General features: G+C 37.7%; 1 protein-coding gene across 1 annotated transcript in view; it reads left to right on the forward strand.

The window, feature by feature from the left end:
- Positions 1 to 19,306, forward strand: part of NEK7 (NIMA related kinase 7) — a 67,702-nt gene that overhangs the window by 33,203 nt on the left and 15,193 nt on the right. The window contains 3 exon segments of the mRNA XM_054515776.1: positions 6,913 to 7,021; positions 9,253 to 9,360; positions 16,441 to 16,535. Coding sequence (XP_054371751.1) covers positions 6,913 to 7,021; positions 9,253 to 9,360; positions 16,441 to 16,535 — 312 coding nt within the window.

The raw sequence follows: 19,306 nt of genomic DNA on the forward strand, positions 1-19,306 counted from the left end.
TGTAACACAGAGTGTGCTAATTACAGATCAAAGCTAAACTATTTCTATGTGCCTTTTCCTAAGGGAGGAACCTGGGGCTTTGAACCAGTCAGGCTAATTTTTGCCACTAACCTTTTTTAAGGCAGCTAAAAACCTTTTTTTTTTTTTCTTTTAAAAAATTTTTCTTACGTCCTGTAATTAAAAAATAGTTCATCCTATTCAACTTTGTGTATCTTAGTTAGCTGTGTAGCAGGTAAAAAAGCAGGGTGGGGTGTTCTGAGAGGAAGTGGCTGCTCTGTGGATGGAGCTGTGAAGTCTTAAAAGAAAAAGTGAAGGCACAGAGCCCTGGCAGGGTGGTAGAGCTGCCTCTGGTAAGCTTTTCCTCCATCCATGTGTGTCACTGGGGTGTCTGACAGGTGCTCCACTGTCACCTTTGCTGTCACCACCAGTGCCCACAGTGAGAGCAGCAGCAGGAGCAGTTTACCTTGGGTGTGTTACATACAAGTGCTGGCAGAATGGGAGCTGGCTGGTCCCCCAGTTTATAATCAGTGGGATAATTGGGCTGGGTAATTGCCAGGCAGCCTTGTTAGTTTTGCTGTGAGTCAGCCATTGTGTGTGGCTGCTGCTGGAATAATAAGAATAAGTGGGCAGGTTTTCTGCTAAAATAATTAGACAATCAGCAGTGTTTTGTCTTGTGGTCAGTTGTCTTCACAGACATCACACCTGAAGCTGTTGAAGTAGGCTGTACACACAGGAGAATAATGGTGTCAGTCAGCTATGAAAAATTAACCTGACAGTAAACTTCATTTAACTTACACAGGCTTTGGAGATTTCATCTCCACCTTTGCCCACTGGTTCTAAAATTGTCTGTGAGCCTTTAAAGAGCAGGGAGAGTTGGAAGATTTTATTGAATAATAGTTCTGGATACTTTTATTGTTTGAAATGACCTGCAAACAATACTTGGGGACTAATTTTCATTTTTCAGAGTTGCATTTGAAAAATTAGCACTGTCAGTGTTTGCACTAGGTGGATAACTTGCTCAGAGTAGAGACTTCAAATCAGTCTGCCTTGTTTGTAGAGAAAAGAAAAATAAAGTTAAGATGATAGCCTCTGTATTTACTGTGTCATGTTTTTTATTAGGAGGTAGAGTTAATGATTCAAGCATGAGTTTCACCTCTTCATGCTGTACCAGTTTCCCCAAGGGGATTTTTTTGGGAGAGAGATGCATGTAAACAAATACTGTTGAATTTAAACATGTGGCTGTGTTTTTCAAGAAGCCCCACTCAGCAGTAACAGCAGAGACAAGGAAAATGATGCAGTATTGGAAATTTTATATTAGTGGTTCTGCAAGTATATCGGATTTCAGTAGGTGATCTCTATTTCTGAACACTCTATGTCCTTGCTCTTTTGCATCAGCAAAAATGTTAGGTGGAACAGAGGGACTGTAGGTGGGCTGCTCAATAAGGAGAAATGAAATGAATCCTTGCAAAGAAAGTTGGCTAAAAATACGTTTATGTAAAGTGACTTTGTCCAGAGCTTTCTAAGGAATATGAGTTTAACCAGAAGTATTACCAAGTCTGATTATTAGCATGAAAGAATATATGCTAAAATGGAAAACATGAAAAATTTTCCTTGCATTTTTTCCAAGGCTTATAATTTCTTGTAAGTGAATGTCCTTTTTTTGATTTTGTCTGAAATAAGATTCTGTTTGAGAAGATGCTTCTGTCTCAGTCCTGTGGTGTCCCTGCAGCATTCTTCTGGTTTTTTTTTCTTTTTTCTTTTTTTTTAAAGGAAAGACCACAGTTCAATTCTACTGACTTGTCCTTCTGATGCTAATAGGAACTTCTGTTAGTACCATCATTTTGTGTGTTAATTTTAGTACAGTATCTTAGTCTTTTGTTCTTCTTCATGAAAAGTTTGCAGTATACTAAGATGACTAATAAAGGAAGATTTAATTTTTTTAAACTCTTTTTCTTGTGAGTTCTGAAAGGGTAAAAAATAAATGTATAGCATCTTCAGTAAGGGGGGATATAAGCAACTGTTAATCCAAGTTGGAAAACAAACCAGGTAAATATTTTTATTTTTGTCACTTTATTGGCTGAATAAATATTTTTGTCACTTTATTGGCTGCTTTTGGTATGTTCAGTTGATAGATGAAAAATAGTTTGGGTGGGTTTTTTGGTATTTGTTCTCTTTTTACAAGTAAGAGACAGCTGCTACTCTTGAAATGTAGGCAAATTTGATGACACTGTATATCAAACTGAATGAATGAATCAGGATGTGGTGGGAAGTTCTATTTTTGTTCTGCATAGAAAGCAAAGAAAAATGGCAGAAAACTTGCCATGGTCTAAACAGATGGGCAGGTGAATCAAAGAACAGAACCAGACAAAACTCCTGGGATGCTGTGTTGCTGCTAGAATTATGTAGCTTTTAAAATGGAAAACAAGACTTAGGTACAGACTTCCTCTCTATATTTATGAGTCTCCAGAACTTTGGGATGTTGCCACCCGTCTTCACTGGCCTGTCTTGCTGACCCTGATGCCCTTGCCTGTTGTGGTTTGTTTCTGTTGTGTTCACAGAGTGGAAGCTTTTGCTTGTGCATCCATAATTTCCTATTATGGCTGCCTGACCTCTTCTTTCCTCTTTGTTCTTCCTGCTTGTCCACATTAAAAAAAGCTCCCAAAGAAACACAGTCAGAAGTGGTCAAGAGCTTTATTGTGTTACTCAGAACTTCTGTGTAATCATTTTGCATCTCTTTCCTCTTGATGCAGGTCAGATTTCTTCCTAATTGTTTCTGGTCATTGAATCACTGTGTTATAAGTTTGTACAGTAAAGTATAAAACCTTCCGTGCTTTATATTTTTGTAAGCTGTAAATGAAGTCATGAGAACAAAAGGATGTGATCAAGATTCTAATGGAATTGTGAAAGAAAGGAAGAAATCTGTTTAAAGTAATGAAATCATCATTCTCATTTTACTTTTCTTCCAAATACTGTCTTTCAAAAACAGCTCTAGGCTACAGCATATGCAGGGGAAAATTCAGATATATGTTCTTGTAGGCTTGTTTGACAGTTCCACAGTTCTTTTCTTTTCTTAAATAATGACTCTGCAAAATTGTTTAGATGATCAATTTATCAACTCTCTGCAAGAGAAGCTCATAAACGTCTTGCTTACTTCAGTTAGCTTCTTAACACTCATTGTGTTGTCTTTTTTCTTATTTATTCCTTTTTTTTTTCTCCATTCAGTGAGACCTAAACCAGACTAAATCACACCTTAAAATCCTTCAATACACCAACATCAGAACCGAATGCTAAATTTTGTCCAGGCGTGGTTATTGAGATGTAGGCAGTCATATCTGAGTTTCTAGTTGTGTGGAAGTCATCTGGGTTCACTCTCTACTCACCTGCAGGAAATCTTAGTTTTCTTAGAAAATCCAAACATAGTCCTGTGTCTTTGCTCTAAGTATTGTCTGAATTGTCCTTTTAAGCCCAGGTAGGACCAGCTGCTACCTGCTGTCACTTTTACTTTTGGAGTGTGACCTTTAAAGCATCATCTTCAGAAACTCAGTATAATATAACTTCCTGCCTTTATGTTGACTTCAGATTTTTTTCTCCATCTCTCTTTTGTTTTGTTTGTCAAGAAACTGAATGGCATTTGCTGTTTAGGTGCAGGGCAGCTATGTTTAATTTCATTATTATGCAAACATTTGGAGAATATTTAATTTTTCTTTTAGCAGTCCATTAGAGAACCAGGAGAGTTCTGTTTTTCCATGATGAAACTGCTCAGTCATTCTGTAAAAGGGATAAAAATACGAACTGGTGATACAGCCTGCCTGCCTTAAAGCTCTTTAGGGCATCTGATTAGCAAATTTATGACCACCAAAATGTCTAGTTGTATTAAATGACTGAATTGCAGTTTTATCCACAATGTACTGACATTGTGGTGACTCTTCAAAGTTAGTTTTTTGTAATTTTATTCTCAGATGGAGATGGAAATTCCATGGGATGTGACTTTTGAAACAAACAGTTGTTTCAGGGAGCCAGCCTGCTGCCAAAGCATGCCTGGTGTTCTGTTTACCTGACAAAGCACTGCTTGCAGCACTGCCCAAATTTTTAATGCACATGTACAAGCAGCTCCCTTTTTGCCCAGTTTCAGCTTGTTTGAGATTGATCTTTCACCTCAGACAGGATCATGTTTTTTTAATGTCACACCCTAGAAGGTCAGTGGTCTGAGGGACATCAGGACTGTGCTTTGAGCCTAAGACAGGTGGAAGAAGGAGAATAATGAAGTTTTGAAGATGAGAGCACTTCAGAGAGGGCTGTATGTCAGGCTGTATTCCTCCTCTGGGCAGGTAATGCCAACCTGTGTACAGTGGGAGGGAGCTCTGGGAGGTTAACTGGGTGCTGTGGACCTCAGGGTGCTTCAGGCACCAAGCAGTGGATTAGTTCAGCATTGACTGTGCTGCTACTTTGCTGTGCTGCAACAGAGGTGAAAAATTATTGTTACAGCATCTTATCTTCTGCATTTTGGCTTCCCTGTAGGGAGGGAGCAGACACCACAATTGTTAGAACTGCAGTTTGCATTGTGGACTGTTTTAAAATGAAGGAGAAAGGAAAGGATCCTGCTTTGAATACAGTTCACGTGTGCTATATGAATTTAATTATGCTGTTTGGCATAAAAATAGGTTTGCCTGTGTTTTCCATCAACTTACATTTCTTGTTAGAAGGTAAGGTTCTAAACAGAAATGGAGTTTTTATTTTGACTTTCCTCAGAACTAACTCTGTCTGCTGGATTGTTTCCTAAAAGTGTACAACTTGTTTCAATAGCTGTTTTTGCAAAATTCATCATTTTGGTGATGGCTTTTCATCACTGTTTTGCCTATTGGTAGACAACAGGCTAAGAAAAAATTGAGAACATTTTTGAAGGAAAAAAAGTAATTAATTACCGAACAACACAATGTTAATTGAGTTTATTTTAAAGATAATATAATTATTTTTAAGCACATAGAAATGAAAATGCTGCCTGTTTCTTTGTTTAAACATTGTTAGCAAATGTGGCAGCTCTCTTTTCTATCCTCTTTAGATGGATAAATTCTCTGGAGTTAAGTAATATTATTGATGCTTTCAGGAGGAGGTTATTATTGTCCTACAAAATTATTAATGCCTTCAGCAGAGTGAGACCACTTTAAGTTGCATCCTTGCACTGTAAGAACTGAAGCCAATTTTGTAGTGTACATCAGCTACAGTGCTAGAGATGGCAAGTGAATAAAGTGTTAAAAGAAAACTTGTACATAAATACTTTGAAAGTACACTGCTGTACTTTAGGTAAATGGGAATGGGAATGTGTGATTGAAAATCTTCCCATTTCAGGCATTTTGTGAATGGCATTTCATCATCGCATCCCAGTTAAAAAAATAATAATTCAGAATGTTTAAATAAAGTGCCTAGTTATAATTATGATAATTTCAGAATGCATTTTAAATCAAGGAACTGTGCTTTCATGTACACATACTTAGATGTATTGTGTATTTGTTTTTAAATGAAAAGAAACCTGGTCTCCATCTTCCTGTTGACATCAAACAATCCTCTGATATGCAAATCCAGCTATGGGGAGAACAGATACACAGGGTTTGTTTGGATTCAGTCCAAGAGTGAAAAAAAATTATATTTAAAGACGTAATTTATATGCTTTGCCTCATTTAAATGAAAATGCATTTTGAAATAATGCCTATAACGAAAAACATTTGGTGGAATGTTAAGATCCTTTGTACGACTGATGCATTTTGCTATAGGTAGTTAAAAAGCCTCTCTCTCACGCTCCTGTGTGTCTGTAATGTGCAGATGCAGCTGTCAACTTCTCACTGGCATGTTTTAACATAGTATGAAATTTTTTTTTTTTTGCAATTTAATAAATGTTTGTTACATGAACTTTCTTAAAGCGTGCATGAGTGTGAAGTCTGTCTGTACCCACAATTAAAATACATCAAGTGCTTTGCTTTCCATCTAAAATTTTGCTAGTCTTAATGTTATTTGTGTATTTTCTCCTTGTGCGGAACTTCAAAACCTGACACAATACAATTTCTTTGGAAACACAGGCTAAACAAGCAACGGTTTTTCCATCTTTTTCCCTTTAGCTGAAGAATTTATAATGATGAAACTTTTACATTTTAAGATTGGCTGAATTCCAGGTTTTCAGTAGGTGTCTTTGGAGGACTGTTACTCAGTGCCTGAATACCACATTTGAAGCTGATGTGTAGAGCAGAGTGTAATTGTTTTGTGTAAGCTTTAACAGGCCAGTGAACTGCTACCAGTGATCAGGAATGGGTTTTTATACAGGATAGAAAATATTTGAACAGGAGTTATGTCACTGTGAAATTTTCAGAAATCAGTTCCTTTAATTCCCTTTCATGTACTGCAGAAGTTTTTAAAACTAATGTGACCGATTCTTCTTACATGATCTTTGTGACTGTGTGATACTGCTATTCTTTTTTTTTTCTTTGTTTTAGAAAATGAGGGTATGGAAATCAATTTTGGTGTAAGGAAGTGTATTTAATTTGGGATGTTCTGTGGCACATAGCTTTATATCTGGCCTTTATTTGTTCTGTGGCTGCTTTATCCTAAATTACTCTGACCACATTAATCCAACACTGAGGAGTGCTAAATACTGTATAAATCCTTCTTTGGGGTAGGAATTTTATTTCATTAATGTTATTTGTGGCTCTGTGTGTAGAATGACTTATTCGCATGCAGTGATGGTACATATATTAATATTTAAGGGGAAAGTTTTCTGTGTCAAGAAATGTTGTTAAACCTTTCTTATTAGCTTGTGAGCCTCTTGTATTTTTTTTTATTTTTTAATTAATGATTTTCTGTCTTTTTTCAGTAATTTTATGCAAGTTTTAATTTTTAATATTCACTAACCATGTTTTTTTTAAGCATTTTAAGAAACAGAAGAGGTTGATTCCTGAAAGAACAGTTTGGAAGTACTTTGTTCAGCTTTGCAGTGCCTTGGAACATATGCACTCTCGTCGTGTTATGCATAGAGGTAATACAAGATCAAAGATGATTTGTCCTTACTATACCTTTGACTATGTGAGAATTAAACTGGCTGAAATCAATTTTGACAGCTGAAACATTGCATGTTTCTGTAAGATTTTACAAGTAATAGAAAACTGAGAGAAGTATGTGGTTGTGCATTTGTTGTGGTAGGCATTTGTTTGATAGCAAGTTTTTCAAAATAAGCAATAGTTCTGTGAGTGATGGATACCCTGCCGTAGCTACTTCGTTTTTCTGGCTCCTATCTTCTGCCCTGTATTTATCCTTCTGTATTTGCTTGTTGTCTTGCCCAAGTGCTGCCACCTGCCTTGCACAGATCTGTCAGTCCATTCTTTACAGCTCTTGCACCTGGTTAAGAGTATCTGCTCCTGCCCTGCTTGCTTATGATGTACAGGCCCCTCTCCTAGACCCTTCTCTATTGGATTATGTGCAGGTGTGAGCATTTCCTCCAGTTCTCTGCTCCTTTCCACTATTTCCAATCTCTGTGTCCCAACAGCCCTTGTAGTTGCCAGCTATCCCTGCCAGGTACTAAATTTCCTTGGCCCATTTTAAACCTTGGTGCTGCTGTCTTCTCGGATGTGGTCTTCATTTCACCTCATAACTCTTGAGTCAAAGAAAACAGATCATAGTATAGCTTCTTCTTAGATCTGCTATTTTTTTCCCCCTTCTGAAATCCCTCTGGTTATGGCATTGTGAGTTGTGTGTGGGCTGTCACTTTTTAGGTTCAGGTGACATTGCCTGTCTTAGGTTGGTGGCTCCCTGTGCTAGAATGCAGCTCAATCAATGTCTGATAGGAACAGTCCCTCGATGTCTGCTGAGCTCTGTCATTTGCAGCTGGAAGTTTTGCACCCTTAGCAGATGAGCTTAGATACTCCTGCCCCTGCAAATGCCTTTCCCTTGTGATTCTCCTTTTTTTTCCCCTTTGTGCATTTGTACAGGTGCCTGCAAGTGTGAATGATAAAACGAGGACAAAAATTACAGATTCTTTCCATAGGGTGCAAGTATCTTCCTTTAATATGTTTATAATTAAATTAGTTAATTTCTGTATATTGTAGCTCATAATGAAAGGATTTCAGTTCCTTAAACTGAAGTACTAAGTTCAGAGCTTCTGGCAAACCTATGGCAAATCTAGTGATTCCATGGTTACATGCCAAAAGCAATGGCAATTAAAGCTATTTTTAAATTGAGCTAAATCTGTGTTGGATTATTACACAAAGGGTTATCCAAACTCCTGAAAACTGGGTCAGATAGCAGGAGAACATAATTGCTTCTGTCTTCCTCTAAAGCTTGTAAGGTTTTGTAACTTTTTTTACTGGAAACCTGAAAAGGCTGGCGTTTGAAGGGTTATTAACCATTCCTTTTACTGTGCCTGTATCTTATGCAAACTGTAATCCCCTCTTACCAAATGAACTGACTTCTCTAAGTTTAAGGCTAGGGTGTATTGCTCTTCAGCAGAGTAAGAGCTAAATTCCCTTGCTAAACAAATAACAGGTCAGTTTATTTAGGAGACTGACAAGGTAGGTATCTTGTTAGAAATCATAGAATAAGAGTCTCTGGTGTTGCCTCTAAGGGATTGGATTAAAACTTAAACTGGATATTACTTGTGAAAAATAACTGTCTGGGGTATACATCATTATTTTTCTTTGTTTCTACTTGATTAGCCCAATTCCACTGATGAGTTCAAATAACCATTCTCCTGAGTAAACTCACTTCTTTTTTAATGCCTGCTCTTATAGAGAGTCAGTTATCTATTTCAAGTAAATGACGTTATGCCACTGTGGCTAATTTGATTAGCAAAAGTGATGAAAAATGCTGTACAGTTCTTGCAAACATATTTAGGCTGTTACTTAGGAGATAACAAAAGAGATTCTCTAGTTTTAATGTAAGACTCTCTATGTAGCTTATATAAAATTGTAATGAACTCCCCTGTATATGCTTCTTGACTTTGGGGGTGTGGGGTTTTTTTGTTTGTTTGCTTGTTAAAAAAAAAACAACAACTTTCTGTGGCTCTAGGCTTTCGTTGCTTGAGTGATAGTTGTACTAATAAAATAGTGGATTTGAAATTCTACATTCTGGACCCATTCTTTCTGAGTAGCACTGTCAAATTTTACCAATATTACCTGTAAGTAAAATCCACTTTGGGTCTATTATTAATAGAAGAGTAGATTTTCTTGCAACCTCACTGTGACTTTTAAATTTTTTAATTTATTTTTCTTCCAGATATAAAGCCAGCAAATGTGTTCATTACAGCTACAGGAGTAGTAAAGCTGGGAGACCTTGGACTTGGTCGATTTTTCAGCTCCAAAACCACAGCTGCACATTCTTTAGGTAAGCTTTCTCTGAGGTACAGGTGTTGGACAGGTAGAGTATTTTACATGGTGGAAATACTGTGCCCACTCAGGAGGAAGAAGAAAAGGGTTAGGACCAGTTAGAGATGTTCTTAAGTAATAATAAAAATATTAAAGGTGTTCTTAATAAAAAAAAATGGTCAGCACCGTGGACAAATACAGAAACACTGTAATACTGAGGTATTTCTTTCAGAATACTTTGGGTATTTCCCCTCCTTTGTTTGCATAATTTAGTGTACATTTCTACCTCTGAACAAGTCTTTAAGACAATAGTGTTGCCTAGAAATGCTAGGAAAAAATAAGGTGATAATATGGATGCATTTTTAAAAAATTGACTTGAACTTTATTCAGTGTTGGGAGGAGTCTCATAATTCTGTGTGTGCCTGCATGAGTAGCATTAATGACCTCTTGGCTATGTGGGTTTGAAGGGCTCTCAGAGGAGTTTCCATTTTTTAAGGTGACATTTCTCAATGTAAGCTTAGGTAGTTGAGAGGAGATCAAAACTAACAAAACCAATTCCCAGAAAGCTTTTTTCTATTCTTGTCTTTAAGTTTTCTGAAATGTTCAGTTTATTCTTTGCTAGCACACAAAACTAGCAGGACATTATCTCTATCCAAACAAAATTTTCATGTAATGTGCATCTTTTGAGTAGCATGTGAATACTAGGATGATTAAGAGGCCTTTAGAGAAGAAAAGTTAAATATTTGGCATATATTTTAAGTTTAAAAGTAGGTAACAGATGAATGACAGAATCTAAGAGGATGTCTGTAGAAGAGAAAAACCTTGTAAATAGAGTAACATCTGCTGTAAAGAGAAATGTTGGAAATACTGTTCATAATACTGTTAAGTTAGGTTTTTTAGATACAAAAACATTTCTTTTCCCTCAGTGAATTGTCTGTGTTCGGTGGTTGCTGCACTCAAGCCTGTTTATTGATTGCATGTTTGTGCCACATTTGAGATGTGAGTGATATATGTGTTAATGGCTAAAAATATAATATTTTGGATGGGAAACTTTTGACACTCCTTATTTCCCTGTCCTCCAAAAAGCCTTTGGTCACTCCTATGTGCCTCCCAGTTTTTCCCATGTTTGGTGCAGACTGGTGAAGTCAAACCCATGAGTCAGTGGTGAGATGTTAATAGGAGCCCCAGCCACAGAGTGCAGCCCTGCATTGGCAGGAGGCTGAGGAGGAGTGCAGAGCCCAGGCTGGAAATGTTCTGGGCTTCCACACTGGGGGTCAGTCACATGTGACACTGAAGATCTGCTGCTCTCACAGTGTGGCACCCAAAGTGCTGCTTTCCTGCTGCCCCTGGAAGCCAGGGGCCATCTCTGGCAGCGCTGAGGGGAGGCTGGGTTGGCTTCTTGCAGGTGGGCTCTGCTCCTGCCTGCAGATGGAAGGAGGCTGTGAAGAGGGAGCTGGAAATCCTAATCTGAGGAGTAGGAGCTCAGGAATAAGGCACAGGTCAGCAGTGAGGGTGGGAGAGCAGACTTGCATTCTGAGGCACAAGCCAGGAAGATAAAGAGGAGCAGACTGCCTCAACCCTGGATTATTTTGGCTCCTCACAGGGGAATTGTTGTGAAGGCTGAGCTGGAAATTAAAAAAAGCTGAAGACTGTGCCAGATTTAAGAACAGTGTAATACCCCTGAGCCCTTTAAAGCTCATCTTTTACAGATCCAAGAATCATCCAGAGAGTGGGGAAAAAGGGGAGGATGGCATCTTTGTTTCTTCTGTTGGTGGCTGTGTCTTGGTAGAGGAGTTGTTATTTTTTTATTTTTTCCCTATCTCTTCTTTTCCTATTTCCCTCTTAATTATGGCCTAATGTCAGAATTCAGCCTAGAAAAAAGGTTTGTGTCAGCTGTTAACTTAGGCTACAGAGGAGACTGACTTTCTGATTTGTCGTCACTAGCAGATACCACTTCTTAAATTGATTTCTTCTGCAGTTTATGATGCTGGTTTTCTTGAAATTTCTTTCAAAGTTGTATCTTTTTATGATTTCATAAACCTTCGGTGCACGTAACCTAGTAAATTGCTAACATATGTGTAGCAATTTATACTTGTTTACAGGCTTTATAAAAATTTCAGTAGCAAACTAGATTCAGGCTTTCAGAGATAAAGAAATGTACTAAAATTTTAATTAGCTACAGCTTCTAACTGCTAATTATGAATAATACTGATTTAATTACAATCTTTACTGATGGTCCATTTGAAACAAATGAAAAAACTGGACAGGGTTTTTTCATGTTCTTAACTCTTTCTATACAGCTTTATCAATAATTTACTATTGTCATGCCTATATCTTTTTGGAAATGGAAAATATTTCTTACAAAAGGGCAGAGGAAATGGAGGCATTGTTGATTTGATACAAACTTGACAAAATGTCTTGTTTTCAGAAGACTTTATATTAGAAAGGGGAATATGGTCCAACAAAGACTTCCTACTCCTTTCCCTACAACTCTGTTAGGGTTTTTCTTGCTGCTGTTGTTTAATGGCTCAATGCCAGACCTTATGCTCTTTGGTGAAATGGCAGTTCTAAGGCCAGCTCATGGATATGTGTTTTTTTTCTTTGTTAGCCATTCAGTGGATGTAAAGAGAAGTCTTTTCATATTTTGGTTACAAAAAGAATCACTTGATCTCTCTGCTGTGGCTGTGCTGTAAGGTAGGCACTGTCCACCAGCATGGGCATCCCTTCTTGCAGGGCAAAGGAGCAGATCTGCAATCTTCTGAAAAGGCTCAAATGCAGAGAATCATCTGCGTGGAATTCTGGTCTTCTGTGTTTTGACATCTTCTGTCATTTCTGTGATACTGCTGTCCCCAGCACAGACTATGTTATGTGAGGGGTTTGACTAGAAACTCACACAGGTTGTGGAGGATAAAATACCTTGTGAAAATGTGTGCAGATACTCTCCTCTCCCATATGTGTCTCTAATGCAGTAGAGGCTGTGCTGAGGTGGTGGTTTGCAGCACCATTCTGTGAATAGAATAAACTCCACTTAAATACCCAGCCATACTCAGAACCTGCACCCTCAGTGCACAGTAATGCTGGCAGGGAAATCTGCAGCTGAGTCATTGCAGTCATCAAGGAAGCTGTGTTAAAATAGCTCTTGAATTTTATGTACAGAAACATGAGCTCTCTTACAGTAGTTTGAAAGCTGAAAAGAAATGATTGTCTTGTTATAGAATAACTCAAGATATTTATAGATTGACTTATGTAGAAGGACTGTTTGCACATTATGGGCTAGGTTGCAGAGTTACTTTGGATAAGTGCAGTATTTTGACTTAGACATCTCCTATAGCTATATTAAATAAGTACAAAACCTTGAACATAATAGAATCAGTAGGGTTGGAAAGGACCTTCAAGCTGCTGGTTTGTGATACAGGTTTGTCTGTCTTCAGCATCCACATTCATCTTGTTAGGCATGTTGTATTGTACTCTATATTAAAAATTTGCTGTGGTCCTATGGACACTGAGTCATCCATAAACCATGTGTTTTGGTTAGGGAAATTTGGTCTCTTTAGCCCCCTTCCTGAATTCTGATAGTTATATATGCCAGTGCATGAAATGTCAGTAATGATTACGTGGCCATTTTTAAAACTATGATCTGTTAAACCTGTCCTGAATGAACCACTGCATTGTTTTGTATGAGTAGATTTAACATTTACCAGGCAGATTCTTCTCCCAGCCTAAAAATGCTTGATAGCTTTTAGAGCTAGTAACTATTTCAGAACTTAACTGTATTTCATTCCACTCCTTGATGCACTTGTTTAACTTCACTCAGGTGAATTGTGAGTTATATGTTTATCCAGGTAGTAAGATGGACTGTTGATATCATAATTCCTTTTTCTGTAATAGATTCTTTGCCTCTGATCCTTCAAATCAGCTCCCTGCTCTGTATTAACCCCAATTCCATTATATCTACTCCCTCTGCCAGTATCATGAAGCTTGCATAAAGAATCAACACTTTTTGGATCTACAGCATCTTTAGAGAGAAGGAGCTCCAGAGCAGCAGCAGATTCTGAGGAAACACTGTATGTGACTCAGACCACTTTCATGGAGTTTACTCTTCAGACTTGCAAGTTATCACAGGTCTGCAAATGCAGCAAGCAAAACACTGAAGTTACTTATCTTGTTCTTAAAAATGTAGGCACCTCAATGATTTAGCTCATTTTCTTATATTATCCCACTTCTATGTCTTCAGATGAGTAAAGGAAGTGAGGAAGTTGCATATCTCTATTCTACTGGGATGCTGTATTTCACTTAACATTAAAAAAAGATCCAGGAAGCAAATAAAACATAGAATCACACTGGTAGTTACTTACCAGCAGCACAGCTATGTCCTGAGAGTGCTCACTGTGTTAAAAGGATCATTGCAATGCTTTCAGTAGTTCCTGAATGTCAGAATAATGAATCTTTAGTGTCATGTTCTGTTAAAATCAGTTTACAAGTAGTAATGTTGTCTGAATCTTCAGGTTGTTTGTGTGATTCCATGAGTAACAGAACTAATTTCAATTCCTCTCACTAGCTGGCCATGGGGGGCTGCAGGTTGCATTGCAGTGGAGGTGTTACACTAGGCTAAACGCTGTAAAATGGGAACATTTGTTCTTGCTTTTCACTATCATCAATCTTTCACGGTCATATCAGACCCCTAATGTATCAGCAGGCTTCCCAGAGCTACTGGTTAAAATTACCTTTGCTTTTGGTAGACTATGAACCTTCAAACCTCAGTGTTTTCAGCTGCCCCCTGTGGATTCTGTGAAGCCTCTTTCTGGCACATTACTCACTGCCAGCCACTTGTGTGATACCTCAGAGCAGCAGAGGCACTGCTGCTGCAGCCACTGAACAAACACATCACTATTCAACTTATTTCTGTTAGATGCATTCTACCAACAAAGCATCAGAATATACTAAACCAGTGCTTTAATTAATGGATACAAAATGCAGCTGAAATTTTTTAGAGGCATCCAAGCTCACTAGTTGTTGGGGTGTTAAAAAAATTGAAGAGGGAAATAAAACAGTAAGATGATAAAAATATGAAACCTGTGTCATTCCAAATGCTTAGTTGCAGTTCTGATCTTAAGATATCTGTCATTAAGTGCCCATTAAAATACTGATGGTGATACATTAGAAAACCAGATATATCCAGAGTTGCTTCTGGATATTTTGGTAGTTATTTTGGCATTGTGGTCTACCTATCTGCTTGCCTATATTGTTTCACAGGGAAAAGACCATTCACAGTTGTAGGTGGATGCAAACATCCTGTGAGAGTAAATGTCTCCCACAGTACTCTCTGGAGTTGCCTTTCCCCAGCCTTTTTCCTTTTAAGCTGTTACCATTGGCAGCCTCAGTTCAGAGGTGCACTGAGTGCTCAGCCCAGTGCTGAGAGACAGGGGCTCTGGCACTCTCAGCTTTTCCCAGAACTGGAAATCTCCCCCAGCATGTTTAGGGGGCCAGATCCTTTGGAGGATACCACATGGGGACCTCTATCTTTGCCTGTCTGTTACAGGAGTAGTTTATATGGGTTTTCAACGTTGTTTGCCAAGGAGCAGATCAGGTGAAGTGATGAGTTACCAGCAGCAGTGGCCTGACCTGAGATAGGTGGTTCTGGGTTTCCCTATCTAAGCTGGGCCCTTCAAGTAGGAAGGTAATTCTCCCTCCTCCTTACTTCCACTGTCCAAACAAACCCCTTAACTTTTGGAGATTATGAGAGTAAAATTATCTGTCTGATTACTTAAAGCTATTTAACCTGATTATTCAGATGTAGAAGTACTTATATGTTCACTGTATCTCTGTCTTCAGTATTCATACAGAGATCAATTCTGAATTAGCCTCATCTATTCAGAAGACCAGAAGTGAAACCAGATCCTTGTGTTACAATAATATGTGAGGTTCATACCACAAAGAACAAAAATGAAAAATTGCTGATTTTAATCACTGATGGTGTTGCAAGATGTTTGGTTTCAAAATCAAATCAACTTGAATTGACAGAAATCAGCCGGTTTTTATCATCAGGATTCAGTGCTTAAGAAAATATTCAAACAAAATCAAAACAAAAATCCGTATAGATCTGTGCCTTTTTTTGCTGTTAAGCAGTCATTTTGGGGGATACAGGGAGAAAGTTCAGAAACAATGCACTAAAATTGCCATTACCATTATTTTCCATAACTACTCATTGCTCTGTCATACATGAAACCATCACTCAGCTACTTCCTTGTAATAACATTTTTTATAGAGCTGAAACGTCTCTCAGTATTTCTCTGTTCCAAGTAATTTGTGACACAGATGGGTAGGGTTTGATTAAAATCAAAGGGAGAGATGTTCCAGAGTATCCAACATAAATTTACTCTGGGATAGACCCAATTAATGCTGCTTTTCAAGAGCAGACATTTCCAGAGCCCACAGCTCTGAGGCAGGATTAAGCTGGGATAGGCACAGGTTTGGGAGCTGCAAAGCCCTTGTGGAATTTGGTGCTCCTGCTGATGGCTGAGTTGCCCTTAGGAACCTCAGCTTCTGCTGGGCATGCTGGTTTTCCTGCCTCATCTCTGAAGGGCCTGAATCTCAGGCTCAGCTTTAATTTCAGCTATTTAAAGTGCCTGTGTTTTTTAGTTCCAAAACCAGCTTTTTCAGATTTATGTATTCTCAAAGGAAGAACAGAATTTGTGAAACAAAAAATTCAGCCCATGGCAGAGAATTTCTAGTGTTGTTTCTAGCCACAGTGCTAACAGTTTGGAAAAGTAGCAGGGATGTGTGTGTGTTTGTGTGTAGTACCTGCCCTTGGTTCTCTTCAGGAGAAACAAATTACTTATAAGGTTCCTTAAAAGCAAAATTTGGAAGTGTTCTACAGCTGCATAGCTCTGGTAATGAGCAGTGAAAATAAAGCTGCATTGGATGAAATAGATACTAATTTGTGTATTTTTGTCAAGCTGAAGTGTCCTAAGTATGAGTTGAAGTTTTAAATGTAGCAAAATGGGAAAGATGAAAAATATTCTTCTACTGGGAAAACGGTAATTTAACTACTGCACAACAACAGAAATTTTCATTCAAAAATACTTGTGGTTTTTTGCAGTTGGTACACCTTATTATATGTCTCCAGAGAGAATACATGAAAATGGTTACAACTTCAAGTCTGACATCTGGTCTCTAGGCTGTCTGCTGTATGAGGTAATACTGATATATACAGTGAACTTAATAACACTCTTGTACTTCCCCCTTCCCCTGCCCTCCTCCCCTTACATAACTTAAGCATGTGAAATACTTTTATTTGTGTTTTACTTGAACTTGCCTTTAAATCTGCTTGCTACAAAGATTTTACAGCAATTTCTTGAAGACTGGCTGTGACTGAAGGATTAGTAAATGAATAATAGCAAGCACATGAAAAATTGTTCTAGGTGTTTTTGTGGCCCATGATGGTTATATGGTTATTTAATAAATGCATTGAGAAGTAGTAGGACTGATTTGAATATGTAAGTAATACTTTCAAAAACTGCAATATAGATAATTCAATACAAATTTCTTATTTTTATAAAGACTTTAAACTTAAGTAAATTGATGAAAAAAGTTTATTTATTTATTTTACTTACTGCTATTACCTTGGATGAATTCTCAGTTTAACAACTTCTGCTGCAAACACATGTAATTTTTCTGTTATTCTCCTGTGATGGCTAAACTGCAATTGTTTAGTTTCTCTGTTGGTACAGTCGAGATTGGTAGGTGACACACAATTTTAAATAATACTATATTTTGAGAAAATAAAGGTACAGGGCTCATTGAAATGAAGGCAAATGAAGGTGTGAAGAACAGGTAGGCTTCTAAAACAAATACATATTCCAAGTTCTTTACATATAATTTCTTGATTAGAAGAAGTAACACTTGTGTTGAATGATGCTGGGGAAAAAATGGTTCCAGCAGTGGCAGTGAAGTCTCCCCAGTCATGTTCCAGGTAGAAACAAATCTACTCAAGTCATTTTTTGTTTACCTACAAGCCACCTGCCTCAGTGGGTCAGCAGAACTCATTCAGCACACACTCAGCAGTATCAGCACCTCCTTGTTTATTTTAGGATTGTGTAGAAGACACTGGCAGCCTGTTGAGGTTGGATGTTGCTGCCAGGTGAATCATCTCCAGTAATATTTGTTTACTTCTGAGCACTGACATGTTGCCTTGAATATTAAAAGGAAAAATAGCTATACTGCAAGTCTGCAGTTTACAGACCTGTGTATAGCTGTTGCTTTAAATATTGGGGATCATTCAAGGAAGGAAGTCCAGCTGCTAGCAAGTATTTGGAAGTTTGAATCCTGAGCTAAAACTTAATCCTGGATTCCTCAATACTGACCATGGCAGCTGCCTTGAATCTCAGTGCTCTGCTTTGCACTCTTGTGCAAGCCCTAAGGTAGCATAAAGGTAGATGAGCATTTTTCAGTATTACTATTTCTTTGCCTCTGGTTGGTTTACTTGAGGATTTTTTAAAATCTGGAAATAAATAAAACCTTTGAATTACTGTAATATAAAACCCCACCGTTTAAGGTTAATTTTTCTTTTATGTTATATGAAATTAAATTGCTGGATATAAATCAATATTACTTTTCTGAAGAATTTTTTAAGCTTGCTGCCTTAATGCTGGTAGACTATATTAAACACCAATGTGACTATTACATTTTTCTTTGTTGTGGTGGATAATCCCAAAATACCTAAATAAACTCAGTCCCATTGATTAACTCAGCATCTTGAAATACCATTCTCCTTTGATTTTAGGTGTTTTACCAGGACGCTATTTAAGCCAATATGGGATAGTGTTTGTTTTCCTTATTGCAAGAATAAAATAATTATTAGGACCCTTGTTGTTGATATATAGCTGCAGTATTGGGCATTGTCTTCAACTATAGCTTTTAATTTCTTTTAGAAGTGCATTTAGTTGATTCTGCAACATACCAGATATTTGTGGTGGATTTTCTTGTTTTGTTTTGGAAGTTTATCTTGAGAATTTATCTCTAATTTTGAAATTTCAGTTATAGCAAATTCGAAATATATGCTCAGCATTTTTCTCACTTAGTATTTTTTCTTAATTATTGGAAGGTGGTTACTTAAGGTTCTTCAAGACTTGTGTGGACTAATGAATTTTTTTTTTAATCTGTACACTTTTGTGCTGGGTGTCTTTCTATGATTTGTCTATTGCCTGCATCTTAGCATGTTTTATTATGTTGATTTCATGGTGATGTGTGTTCATATGTACTCTGGATTGTCTCCAGCTTGATTGGAAAAAAGCTGTGGCAAGTTTATCGCATCTCAGTAAATGCCTAATTGTCGCTAAACCCTTCAGTTACATTTTAATTTAGGTTTAAACTAACTTGTTTTTAAGAATTATTATTTCTCATGTGTATAGCAATCTATTATTCAATGCTAACTGTGTGGCCAGTAAGATTTTGCAGAAGTATGTTTTAAAGTCTGAATTTTTTAGAGCCCCAGGTATTTTTGAAACCTCAAAAACACTACCAGTGGAGTTTTAATTGATATGCAACAAAGTAGACTTTACTAATTAAAATCAAGATGCTGTGCTTTTGCTACATGGACCTTTACATGGAAAAGTAGGTCTTACACATTTCCTTTTATTGTTCATCGTAGCAATTGCATCCTTACAGGGTTGTAGGTTGGTGGCTTACAGTTCAAAAAAAAAAAAAAAAAAAAAAAGAAAGGGAAAAAAAAGAGAGAGAGCGAGCTGCCACCAGCCCTGAAGACAGACAGTGGGCTTTCGTCCCTCAGACACCCCCAGAATACTAATCAGCAAAGTCAGACCCTGGAGGTCAGGGAGCAAGTCAATCATTCTAGCGATCGTCTCAGTGTGGAGGATCAAATTAGCCTGAAAAATTCAGCTGCTGGGAGGAGAGGGCGAGCAGCTGTCAGGGGCAGCAGCGAGATGCACTAATGAACCAGATGAATA

This window comes from Molothrus ater, chromosome 9 (genome assembly GCF_012460135.2).
Source record: "Molothrus ater isolate BHLD 08-10-18 breed brown headed cowbird chromosome 9, BPBGC_Mater_1.1, whole genome shotgun sequence".
NCBI lineage: Eukaryota > Metazoa > Chordata > Aves > Passeriformes > Icteridae > Molothrus > Molothrus ater.